The 12,489-nt window shown below is 40.1% G+C and overlaps 2 protein-coding genes across 4 annotated transcripts in view; one reads left to right on the top strand and one right to left on the bottom strand.

Annotated features, from left to right (window-relative positions):
* Window positions 1–6,292: 6,292 nt before the first annotated feature.
* Window positions 6,293–11,090, bottom strand: SMG8 (SMG8 nonsense mediated mRNA decay factor). 3 transcript variants are annotated; one of them, XM_045985140.1, is made up of 5 exons: window positions 9,286–11,090; window positions 8,438–8,583; window positions 7,133–8,005; window positions 6,562–6,723; window positions 6,293–6,402 (listed from the first exon to the last, which is right to left on the bottom strand). In XM_045985140.1, exons 1-5 carry the CDS (start codon window positions 11,042–11,044, stop codon window positions 6,358–6,360), a joined length of 2,985 nt encoding a protein of 994 aa, XP_045841096.1. In that variant the 5' UTR covers window positions 11,045–11,090; the 3' UTR covers window positions 6,293–6,357. The 3 variants fall into 3 exon arrangements, with proteins under 3 accessions (XP_045841096.1, XP_045841098.1, XP_045841097.1); XM_045985142.1 differs by having other exon boundaries at window positions 6,482–6,723; window positions 9,286–11,089; XM_045985141.1 differs by having other exon boundaries at window positions 6,293–6,723; window positions 9,286–11,089.
* SKA2 (spindle and kinetochore associated complex subunit 2) overlaps window positions 6,697–12,489 on the top strand; it is a 73,154-nt gene continuing 67,361 nt past the window's right edge. The window contains exon 1 of the mRNA XM_045985153.1: window positions 6,697–6,736. The gene's annotated coding sequence lies outside the window, so the exon portion shown is untranslated. The remainder of the gene's footprint in view (window positions 6,737–12,489) is intronic.

Here is a 12,489-nt window from a genome sequence, read left to right on the forward strand (position 1 = left end):
ATCAAAATATCTAGAGAAATGGTAAAGCCTTTATAGAAGAAAAAGAACTAAGTTTGAAAATTCTCAAATATAACCACATTTTTTTTTTAAACTAAAACATTTTAAGGAAACTCATGAGTTGAAAAATATTGCCTTGTTAGGAATAATCTGTTTAGGGCTGACAAATTATATCCTATAGATCCTATAGACCATTGATGGGCATGGTTCTGCTTCCCTTTACCAAAATCTCACCTGATAGCAACTTTTCTTTTAACTTTTGTTAAACTTCTGTTTAACCCAAGGAGAGAGAGAGAGAGGGAGAGAGAGCACAAGCAGGGGGAGCAGCAGAGGGAGAAACAGCCTCCCAGCTGTGCAGGGATCCCTGAGTGGGTCTCTATCCAGGACCCTGGGATCATAACCTGGGCTGAAGGTGGACGCTTAACCAACTGAGCCACCCATGTGCCCGGCCTGTTTCACTGTTCTCTGCAGAAGTTAAGTACTTTGCCCAAGATTACATAACTAGTAACTAATGTTATAACAAAGGTCACCAATCTTATTTCAGTTCAAGGGTTTGGTTGGAGAAGATAGTACTGAGCTTCTGAAAAACAAAAGATTAATGAATGACTCCTTAGGTTGTCATTTAAATCCCATTTACAATTGCATTGCCCAAATCATTAGGTAGCAGATGTAATGGCCTGGGATCAGAGATATTTACCCAAGAGTTCTGAAGGAATTCATAAATTAAATTGAGATCTTATTCAAAATAAGAAAACTGGTGCTGATTGGATTGATGGCCTGCCATCAGGATTCCTAACTATGACAATGGGAATCTGATACTAGGCTAGAGCATGGTTTAACTTTTTGTAGGGCAATTTAGCAATATGTGTCAAAATGCAAAATGTATATATCCCTTGCCCCATCAATCCAAAGTCTAACAGTTTATTCTGCAAAGAAAAGTTCACAAGTATTAATAAAAGACATATGCATGTGGGATGCCTGGGTGACTCAGTTGGTCAAGCATCTGACTTTGGCTCGGGTCATGATCTCAGCGTCCTGGGATGGAGCTCCACGTCCGGCTCCCTGGCTCAATAGTGAATCTGCTTCTCCCTCTCTCTCTGCCTCTCCCTGCTACTTGTGCTCTCTAAGAAGTAAAATCTTAAAAAAAAAAAAAAAAAAAAGAAAGAAAGAAAGAAAAGAAAAAAATGATTTTTTAGTGCTATATTTTTGGGCAGGATTATTCTTAGTGTAGAAAGATTTGGGAACAGAGGAGCCTGGGTGGCTCAGTGGGTTAAAACCTCTGCCTTCAGCTCAGGTCATGATCCCAGGGTCCTGGGATCCAGCCCCCATCGCATCGGGCTCTCTGCTCAGCGGGGAGCCTGCTTCCCTTCCTCTCTCTCTGCCTGCCTCTCTGACTACTTGTGATCTCTGTCTGTCAAATAAATAAATAAAATCTTAATCTATAAAAAAAAGATTTGGGAACAATACATTGTATTTACAATATGATAGGATCTGAGCTCAGTTACAAATAACAGTAACTATCCTTTCTATTTGTAAGAGTTTGTAAAGGACTTCAATTAATATAACTTTAAGAGTTTGAACCAAGGTTATCTTTTGAGGTAGGTAAAGGAGTTAGTATCCTCATTTTACAAGATCAACAAACTAAAGCTTTAGATGGTATCCAGTGTTTGGAGATGCAGTAAACTACTTCCTTAAAACATCAACCCAGTGAGCTGCTGTGCCAACCTAGGCCAATAAACATAATTCAGAATACTGAAAATTAAACATTAACTGCTAGCTGGCCTTTGTTCACAGTTGTGCAGCATTCCAAAAACTGAGTATAGTTCTATTTGCCACATCTTAGGACAGGCAAAAAGATGTAAGAGACAGAAAGGAGAGAGAGTAGCCAAAGGATTTCAGAGGGTGTCATATTTGAAGTATAAACAAACTAACAAAAATTAAACCAAGTTTAAAAGATCACAGAAAGGGACAAGAGGAAAGGTACAAATTAAGTCTACACAACTGCTATCCGTCATGGTGCTTACCATAGGTTTTACATATACTAGGCACTGTTTACCTAATAATAAAATGTAGGACTAAAACGAACCAAAATGTATTCACCATCTCCAAAACTATTAGAATTATGGGATACCTTTAAAAAGTAAATTCAAGATAAAATATAATTATTAAGAATTTATAGGGGCACCTGGGTGGCTCAGTGGGTTAAAGCCTCTGCCTTCGACTCGGGTCATGATTCCAGGGTCTTGGGATAGAGCCCTGCATCAGGCTCTCTGCTCAGCCTGCTCCGCTCAGCGGGGAGCCTGCTTCCCCTCTCTTTCTGCCCGCCTCTCTACCTACTTGTGATTTCTGTCAAATAAATAAATAATCTTAAAAAAAAAAGAATTTATTTATGTGCCCCTCTGTTAGGAGCTTTATATATACTCCTTTACTCCTCACAAACACTCTTTGTGATAAATAATAATTATCATTATCATTTTATTTATTCAATCATTACCATTTTAGAGAAAAGAATGCTCAAGAATTAAGTAAATTGTCTAGATTTCTGTTTCTAAAGATTTTTTAAAAAATATTTTATTTATTTGACAGGGAGAAATCACAACTAGGCAGAGAGGAAGGCAGAGAGAGAGGAGGAAGCAGGCTCCCCGCGGAGCAGAGAGCCCGACGCAGGGCTCGATCCCAGGACCCTGGGATCATGACCTGAGCCAAAGGCAGAGGCTTTAACCCACTGAGCCACCCAGGCACCCCTGTTTCTAACGATTTATTTGAGAGAGAGAAGGGACGGGTGTGGACAGTGGGAGAGAATACTAAGTAGGCTCCTTGATGAGTGCAGAGCCCAACATGGGGCTCACCCATCTGACCCATAAGATCATGAGCTGAACTGAAACCAAGAGTCCGATGCTCAACAGACTGAGCCACTCAGGTGCCATTGTCCAGGTTTCCTAAGCAGTAGAATCTTTTTTTTTTTTTTGGCTCCAATCTACTATAGTACTATTTTATACAGGAGAAAATCTGTAACAAGAGATGGTATAATATATTCAATAGAGTTTAGAGAGAATCAAGATTCATGGTCTTAAAAGAAACAAGGTATTTTAGGGGTATCATGCCCAATTTTTCTGACATTAAACTCACCCATTCACATGGTTTTTTGTTTGTTTGTTTGTTTTAGATTTTATTTATTTATTTGAGAGAGAGAGATCACAAGTAGGCAGAGAGGCAGGCAGAGAGAGAGGGGGAAGCAGGCTCCCCGCTGAGCGGAGCCCGATACAGAGCTCCATCCCAGGACCCTGAGATCATGACCTGAGCCGAGGGCAGAGGCTTAACCCATTGAGCCACCAAAGCGCCCCACACATGTCTTTTTAAAAATATTTTATTTATTTATTTGACAGAGAGAGAGAAAATGAGATAGAGAGCATGAGAAGGGGGAGGGTCAGAGGGAGAAGCGGACTCCCTGCGGAGCAGGGAGCCCAACGCGGGACTTGATCCCAGGACACACCAGGATCATGACCTGAGCACAAGGCAGCAGCTTAACCAACTGAGACAACCAGGCACGCCTAAGATTTTATTTATTCATTAGAGACCGAGAAAGCAAGCATGAGCAAGCATAAGGGGTGGGGGTGTGGGGCAGAGAGAGCCACACAAGCAGTCTTCCCGCTGAGCAGGGAGACCATTGCAGTGCTAGATCCCAGTACCCCAAGACCATGACCGGAACTGAAGGCAGATGCTTAACTGAGCCCCCCAGGCACCCCAAAAACTCACCCGTTCACCAAGTCTTAAGACCAGAGTCAAATATTCAGTTGGAGGAACTGACATGCAGTTTTCAATCTTATATTTTTTCAGAAAACAGGACACCGGAAGAGTACAGCTTTGAAATCAGAGTCCTTGATTTAAATTCTGACTTTGCTACTCCCTACTATGTGACCCTGGACAAATTATTCAGCCACTTCTAACTTTAATTTCTTGATCTGTAAAAACAGACTTATCTTGCAACGTTTTGAGGATTAGAGACAATGTATGCAAAATGCTTAGTAAAGTACCTAAGAAGTGGATATTCATGAAATAGCTGTTATTATTCTGTGGCATTCAGTAAAGAGTAGCTATTGTTATTTTTGTGAATCAGACTTTCCTAGTCCCATTTTTCCAATTTTCTTTGTTTTACTCTTTCTTGGAAGTTTTTTGTTTGTTTTTCAACTAAAATACAAATTCCCCTGTTTAAGTAGTACAGGGAACTTAACTTTAAACCAACATGTGAGGCCATTTAAAAAAAATCAGAGTAAGATAGTTTAAAATAAAAAAGACCTATCACATTTGGCCTTTAAATAATAAGCACTCCTTGAATAAGATATAAATTTACTTCCTAAAATTCTATACAACTTTTCAGAGACACAATAGACTTACCAATAGGCCAAAGGATATCCTGTGTAGTCCCTTCTAACCTAGCAATTCTTTAAAAAAAAAAAAAAAAATCATTTGAATCATCTGCTTATATCTCAATAAAAAAGAAACATCTGCTAAGCAAAGGAAGATGCAAGTGCTGCTACAGAAGAAATATAATTTCTTTAATAAAATCATCACTTTGGAAATTTGCTGAGTAAGGTTTATACCACTAATGTGCAAGGCAGTAAGCAATACAAATTGCATAGTCCACACTTCTCTAATGCAACATTCTATAAACCAATTTATGGATAAAAACATGAAGAAGTTCTACAATTGTCTTAAGCATGCTGTAAATACAAATAGCATAAAAGTTTGTATTTAAAAACTACAGAAATTCAAATTTGGGTGGCTTCTGTAATCAAAAATAATTAAGGAAAATCACTTACTAATTTAAGCAGGAATGTAAATTTTTTCCATGTAAGAAAGACATGAAAAAAGAAAAAAAAGACAAAGACACAAATCTGCTCTTTTGACACCTTATTTGTTCTTACAAACTACTTTGTTACAGTTCCTTTAACCACAGGTTTATACAACCTGTTACTCAACTCTTATAGGCTATTAAAAAAACAAAACAAGGGGGTCTGGGTGGCTCAGCCAGTTAAGCATCTGACTCTTGGTTTCAGCTCAGGTCATGATCTCAGCGTCATGAGATCAAGCCACGGTCAGTGGGGAGTCTGCGTCTCTCCCTCTCTGGCTCCCTATAACCCTCCCCCCACTTTCTCGCTCTCCCTTAAATAAATCTTTACAAAAGCAAACAACTATTAATATATGTCCTACAGAGCAATCTAGCTGTGTTTTCCAAATGCAGTGCACTACTTAATAAAACCACCCCAAAACCATGCTTAGTACAAAAGTGATTGTGATTGTTAAAACTGATATATAAGGAAGGAAAAATTAAAAGGATGAAAAATAAGGATGAGATACAAGAACACTGTAAATTAATTTCCAGAGTTGGAGGCTCATGTTGGGTGTGGAGATTACTTAAAAGCAAAGTCTTGGGGTGCCTGGGTGGCTCAGTGGGTTAAGCCGCTGCCTTCGGCTCAGGTCATGATCTCAGGGTCCTGGGATCGAGTCCCGCATCGGGCTTTCTGCTCAGCAGCGAGCCTGCTTCCCTCTCTCTCTCTCTCTCTGCCTGCCTCTCTGTCTACTTGTGATCTCTCACTGTCAAATAAATAAATAAAAATCTTTAAAAAAAAATGCATTTAGGGACGCCTGGGTGGCTCAGTTGGTTAAGCAGCTGCCTTCGGCTCAGGTCATGATCCCAGCGTCCTGGGATCGAGTCCCACATTGGGCTCCTTGCTCGGCAGGGAGCCTGCTTCTCCCTCTGCCTCTACCTGCCACTCTGTCTGCCTGTGCTTGCTCTCTCACTCTCTCTCTCTGACAAATAAATAAATAAAATCTTAAAAAAAAAATGCATTTAAAAAAAAAAAAGTCTTAGAAAAAAAGTTAAAAAATAAGTTTTAGTTCAGATAGCATTCACTTAAAATATATCTCCGAATAAAAAAATGAAATAAAATTAAAATAAAAAAGTAAAAAATAATATGACATTTCATCAGCCCAGGAATAAAACAGTCAGGACAAAACAGTCTAACTTAGGTACGAGAATTGTGAGCCAAACAATAGGGCTTTTTTTTTTTTTGCAAGTAAGTCGTCCATACCATTACCAGATAACCTATTGGGTCATCTTATTTTTGAAGGTAATTTCAGAAGTGGCATCTTAAGGAAAATCCCAGCTTAAACATCGTTTTAACCAAAGCAAAATTTTGGATCAACATGATTATGTAACATTGTTATGATAGAAACATGTTTTATTATGGACAGTGAAACAGAAACAAAAGAAAATAGAGATACCAACCAGGTATTTTATGTCCTTTTCTAGAAGAACCAATGTTTATTAGCAAGCTGTAGGTCCACTTACAATAAATATCAATTTATGAAATAGTAGAACAACTCTGTCCCAATACTGAACACCTGTAACCAAAGCACATTTTGGATTCAAGAAAATACAGCATACATGTACCAAAAACAACCCCCCTCCCCCAGCACATACCAAAACCAAACAGCAGCTTTAAGATTGAACTGGCTGTAAAACGCTCATTGTGTTACTGCTTTAAGAACTCCACGGAGCACCTTGTAACTCATTAACTGCACGTTTTCCTTAGGAGGGAAACAAGGTCCTCTCTCAGTCACATATGCATAAGGAAATCTCAAAACCCAGAGACCATCTGGTGGGAGAGTGATTTCTTGTTTCTCTGGGTAGAATACTGGACACGGTGGTGGGCCTGGCTGAACCTGAAAAATAAAGGTAATGCACTTATATTTACATTTTTCAATAAGAAACACTTGAAAAGTAGATGCCTAAACAAACAACAGGTTCAAAGACCATATAAGATAAGGAGATAATGGGTATGCTCCTAACTCTAATCATATTCAATAATACATTACTGGTCTCAAGTATTATCCTACTTTTCTACAGATTTTTAACTTCAAGTTCTGCCTTTGAATTATACAATGTGAGCTGTTAGTGTGAACTGATTAACACATGATTTTTTTTTCAAGAACAAGAATATTAGGTCAAAAAGGTATTTAAAATTTAAAACTGTTTAATGAAATAATTACTTTGATATTATCCTGCACTTCTAAAAGACAAAACAAGCGTCAGCATTTTTTATTTGAGGATGGAAAAGGTTGTATTTCTTACCTGGGGCATTAGTATTATCTGCAAAGGAGCATCGGGAACTACAACAAAAAGCCTCATAAGTTGAGCATAATGTGGTTTTAGCCCTCTACCCTGAGATGATGACAGAATATATAAGGGCATATCACTATTCAAGGCTTTTAAAGCGGACTCCTTTGGCCCACTTCCCATTACTTTCATTACTTTGTCAGGTCCTGAGCACATAAACCTCCGACCTCTAGAGTCTTCATACTCAAAGCCCACAAATGCTCGAGCTATGTCATCTCTCCGTCTTCCTCTTCCCATTACAACTGCACTTCTCTTTCCAGGAATAGCTTTATTTGGAGCAGGCCAAGAATTTGTGTCTAAGTCTCCTTCATCCTCAGCTCTAGTCCTGATGACAATGTCCCAAGGCATAAGATAGTTTGTTCCTGGAATAAAGCCCTGTTGGTCTAAACCTGTATGAAAGTTATAAGACTTAGCAGGGCCTAGTTTAACCAATGACCAACTGGAGAATTTGGGTAGGAGACCTTTAGGACAATTTGAATGTAGCATGCCTGGGAGATACTCAACTGTCGATGCCTGTCTATCAACTAAATTTGGTCTCTTCTCAGTTTTTACTTCTCCTTGACCATGAACTTCTGGATTATCTCCTCCTGCTTGTGGATCAGCTGGATAGGTACCTAAACTATCTGTGGACTGGCCTAAACTCAAAGCTAAACTCAGGCTTGTGCTCTCTCCTTGGGTTTGAGGTTCTTTTTCTTTAAGTTTATCAGCATCTGCATCTGGAGGGGCAGGAGAAGATTCATTTTTGGCAGGAGCAGGATCTGGTGTACTTGGTTCAAATACTGGGAAATTGATATGATCCAATTTTCCACAACATTTTTCTTCCAGAAGCTAGAGAGGAAAAAACAAAATAAAATAAACAAACTTGTGAACTCTTCATTTAAAATAACACACTCTGGGCACCTGGGTGGCTCAGTGGGTTAAGCGGTTGCCTTTAGCTCAGATCAGGATCCGGAGGCCCTGGGATCGAGCCCACTTCAAGCTCCCTGCTCAGTGGGCTCTCTCACTACCTCTCTCTCAAATAAATAAGTAAAATCTTTTTAAAAATAAATTAACACATTCTTCACTCTAAAAAACAAGATTAGCAATTAATGGGTAAGCAAGTTAAGTAATAAAAAGAACTTTTCCTTGTCTATAGAGCATACTCCAGTCACATTTACTTTTCTACATACTTTGCTTCTGAAAATATGTACTTTTAATTAAACGTTAGTTAACATACACACCAAAGGGGGGAAAAAGAGGAAGAAAAAATTTAGAGTCTACCTGATAAAAGTCATAGTTAGCTGCCTTGATATCAAAGGGATCATCTCGAGGTGCCTGTTTCCTTCCACAGTTACAGGCACCAGTAGATCGAGCTCGGCTATTGTGATACAGCACGGGAGGATTCCTATCAGCTTCTGGTTTTTCTCCTGGAAAATACAACACTCTCTATTAACTTCACACACACAATGCAGAGTCAAATTTATTTTATATTCTATAGCATTTAACTTCAAATTTCTCCAAACATACTTTGGAAATGAGAAGAAAAATAAAAAACACCCAGCAAAAACACAAAATCTTGACTAAATATACACAGCAGAAAAAGTAAATGAAGATACGAAAAAGGACATATATTTTCAATCTGAAGTCTTAGGTTTTCTAAGACAATTTTATCATCATCATGGTGAGAATACATGTCATTGTATTCCTTTTAGTTCAACAAAAACTCCAAGATAAAAATGTTAATACAAAATTTTTGAAAATTTGCATTAACAGTTCTCATTTACTAATTCCCTATGGTTCATCCTTTAAATACAAGAAAATAATTAGTAGCCATAGATGTTATTTTCTTTTTACAGCAGGAGAGAAAACTTAAATTTGATGCAACTGAATTTCTATAGGGCCTTTTAAAAAAATATCAATACCTGGTGAATAGCCTCTCTTAAAACACAAATATAAGGGTGACTGGCTGGCTCAGCCAATAAAGTATGCAACCTCTCTTGATTTCAGGGTCATGAGTTTGAGCCCCACAGTGGGCAAAAAGATTACTTAAAAATAATAATTTTTAAAAACCCCAAGAATAAAAACACAGCTCAGTTCTGACTTCAAAATGCTGAGAGAATTTTAGCTACCTGATTTAGGTAATGAGTGAAATTTGTGTACACAGTGTTGATCCGTTAAACTCCTCTCCTCACAGAGCTGATGGCCATTGCTCCAAAACTTGTAGCAGTCTTCGTGTAACTGCATGGCATATTTGTGAAAGGCAGGACCCCTAGCATGTTGACTATACACTCGAAGAGCCTGAGCAAGCTGATTTTTATGGACAGTCATTGTGTAATTATGAGGCAAATTTGACTGATAAGCACTATGGGCCATGGGTAAAGCTTTTTGGCACCGATTTTCTGAGAATTTGGTGTCAATATCTAAAAACCCTTCCAAGACTTTAATACTGCTTAAAATCTTAGATGTTAGCTCCCCAGTGGGAGACCCCAGGTCCTCCTCTTTCCCATCAATAGCTACTTCATACAGTTTTGAAGCTGCTGAGATCCACTTCTGGTAAGTGGGAAGTTCAAAATGGGAAGGCTGTGGGTTCCTGCCCACACTGTCATCAAAACCTTTCTTGCTTAGGACTAGCTCCACATGCTGCCATAGAAATTCCCGGAGGGTAAAATCCACTAACTGCCCGGAAGAACTGGAACTGCTGCTGTCAATGTGAAAAGACAGCTGCTGTCGGCTATGCTGCCTCATCACCTGGTATCGCCTGGGCCCAGAAAGGGGTGCAGGCACCAGCAAAGATTCTGGGTCCTTCACAGTACAATGACTCCTGAGTTGGTCCAGCAACATGCCTACTGGGTCCTCCTCTTGGCTACCCGGAACTATGTACACAAAAGCTTGGTTGGCAGGCACAGTAAAGAGGCAATTGATACTCTGATTAGTCAAGACACGACTCTTCCTAAAGATTCTATAGATCTGGTCCTCCAGGGCATGTTGCAGTCTCCTTTTGGGAGAATGCTTCTTGGGCTTGTCTGGATGAGCTGGGTCTTGGCTCCGAGAGGGTTCCACCTTGAGGGCTCCATTGAGTTGAAAGAGGAAAAGGAGTCTAGGTGGGCAAGGTCGGCAGTTTAGCTTCCAGTCTTTGCCAACTGGACAATCCTTAATGGCTGTTTTGAGAAGGGGCAGTACTTTCTGTCTCAGTCCATCCAGGGCTCTGAATACTCGATCGTAAGTGATGTCAAAGGAACAAGTAGGATGGACGAGAAGCAGGATGTGACAGACGGAGAAAAGGTAAAGGAGACTGAGACACTGCAGCTTCTCTTGATGCTTCCAGAACTCGTGCGCTTCTGCATGAGGTAAAGAGAGGCCACCTCCAGCTTCCCCGCTCTGAAGGGCACGACAAGCCCGCAGAAGCTGCGAATTGTCACAGATGGAAGTGAGAAGAAGATAAAGAACTTTGCTTTCCTGATTGTAATAGGCCTGCAGAAGGCTGTAGTCCTGGGAGCCTGGCTCAGTTCGGTTACCTTCAGCGCCAGCTACACCTCCCCGAACCGAATCTCCCGTCCCAGCCCCAGCGTCTCCGGCTCCACCAGCCTCCCCGACGGCTCCAGCCTCGGTCCTGATTCCAGGCCCCGTGTCCGCAGGATCTTGGTGGCGAAAGAGGGGAAAGACCTGTCGGTCGCAAACCGTATTCACAAGTGAGAACTTCTCAGAATTCAGTCGCAGAGCCGTCTTGCCGAAGATTCCCACCACGCAGATCTCATCTTCTCGCCAAGGAGGCTCCGGTCCACCAGCCACGCTCCCTCCGCCTTCTGTAGGGGATCCCTCCGGACTTTCGGAGCCGGTCCAGGATGAAGCGCCCATTAGAAGCTCTCGCAAGCTGACAGGACCCGCCATGGTGCTAAGACTTCTCTAGACTCTTTCCGGTCCGCCCTGAAAACCCCACCGGCTGACGTCCACTTTCGAAATCCCTCCTCCGCTTCTTCACTTCCTGCTTTCCTCTCACTCTAGGTTCCGCCTCCCGCTCCTCCTGGTTTTTCGCGGTTTCCCCACTGCTACATACCACAGCTCGTTTAAGGTTTACCTTAACACGAGGCAGTAGGAATTGAGAGATCAAAAAGACGATTGGAAACAGAGAGTTTTGCAGTTCAAGGAATACAAAAACACTGCAGAAGAGGCTGGTCAAGTGACTCTTGCAAAAATAGAAAAGTGGTTCGGTTTAAACTCTAGAACCTTGCTCAGAAGGTGTAGCCTGCAGGTCCAAGTGGGAGCTAGTTAAAAATGTAGATAGAGTCTCAGGCCCTAACCCAGACCTACTGAATCACTACACGCATTTCAACTAAATTCTAATGATTTGTATACAGGTTACAGTTTGAGAAACACAACTCTAGAGATACCTGGCAAAGCAATGTAGGTGAACATATTTCCTTTCTTCTGTCCTATTTCTAAAGAAATGTAATTCACTCACATCAGTGGAAAAGAAATCCAGTGATTTTGAAAGGTTTATGGAGTACAAGCTTTAAAAAAATAATTTCTCCTTCTTGGAAGAATATATATCAAAATGTTAAAATGTATAGTAAAATGTTTAAAACGTATTAGATTTTGTTCACTTTCATTTCTTTACTCCGTTTTTCTTTTTAAATAGACTTTTATTTTAAAAGTTTTAGGTTCATAGTAAAACTGAGCAGAAAGTTCCACTGTAACCTCTGCCCGAACACAAACACATTCCTTACCCCCACCCCACCCCCATCAACATCTGGCTCCAAAACAGTAACTATGTTACAATCTATGAACCTACACTGGTTGACACATCATTATTATCCCCAAATTGATAGCTAACATTAGGGTTTATTCTTGGTGTTGTACGTTCTATGGGCTTGGAAAATTTATAATGACATGTATTCACCATTATTACAGTGTCCTATATAATAGTTCCACTGCCCCCCAAATCCTTTATGTGTCTGGTATTCATTCTTCCTTTCTCCAACCCCTAGCAACCACTGATCTTTGTATTGTCTCCATAAGTTTTGCCTTTTCCACAGTGTCCTGTAGTTGTACTTATGTAATGCATAGCTTTTTAGATTGGCTTCTTCACTTAGTAATATGCATTTAAGTTTCCTCTGTGTCTTTTCATGCTTTGATAGCTCATGTCTTTTTAGTGTTGAATAATATTCTGTTACGTAGATGTACCACCATTTATTTATCCTTTTGCCTACTAGAATACATCTTAGTTGCATGGTTCATAATAGCCAAAAATTATAAACAATCCCAATTTCCATTAACAATAGAATGAGTGATAACTATATTCACACAATAAAAACAAGTGTTCTATACCACTATAT

The sequence above is a fragment of the Meles meles genome, chromosome 18 (genome assembly GCF_922984935.1).
Source record: "Meles meles chromosome 18, mMelMel3.1 paternal haplotype, whole genome shotgun sequence".
NCBI lineage: Eukaryota > Metazoa > Chordata > Mammalia > Carnivora > Mustelidae > Meles > Meles meles.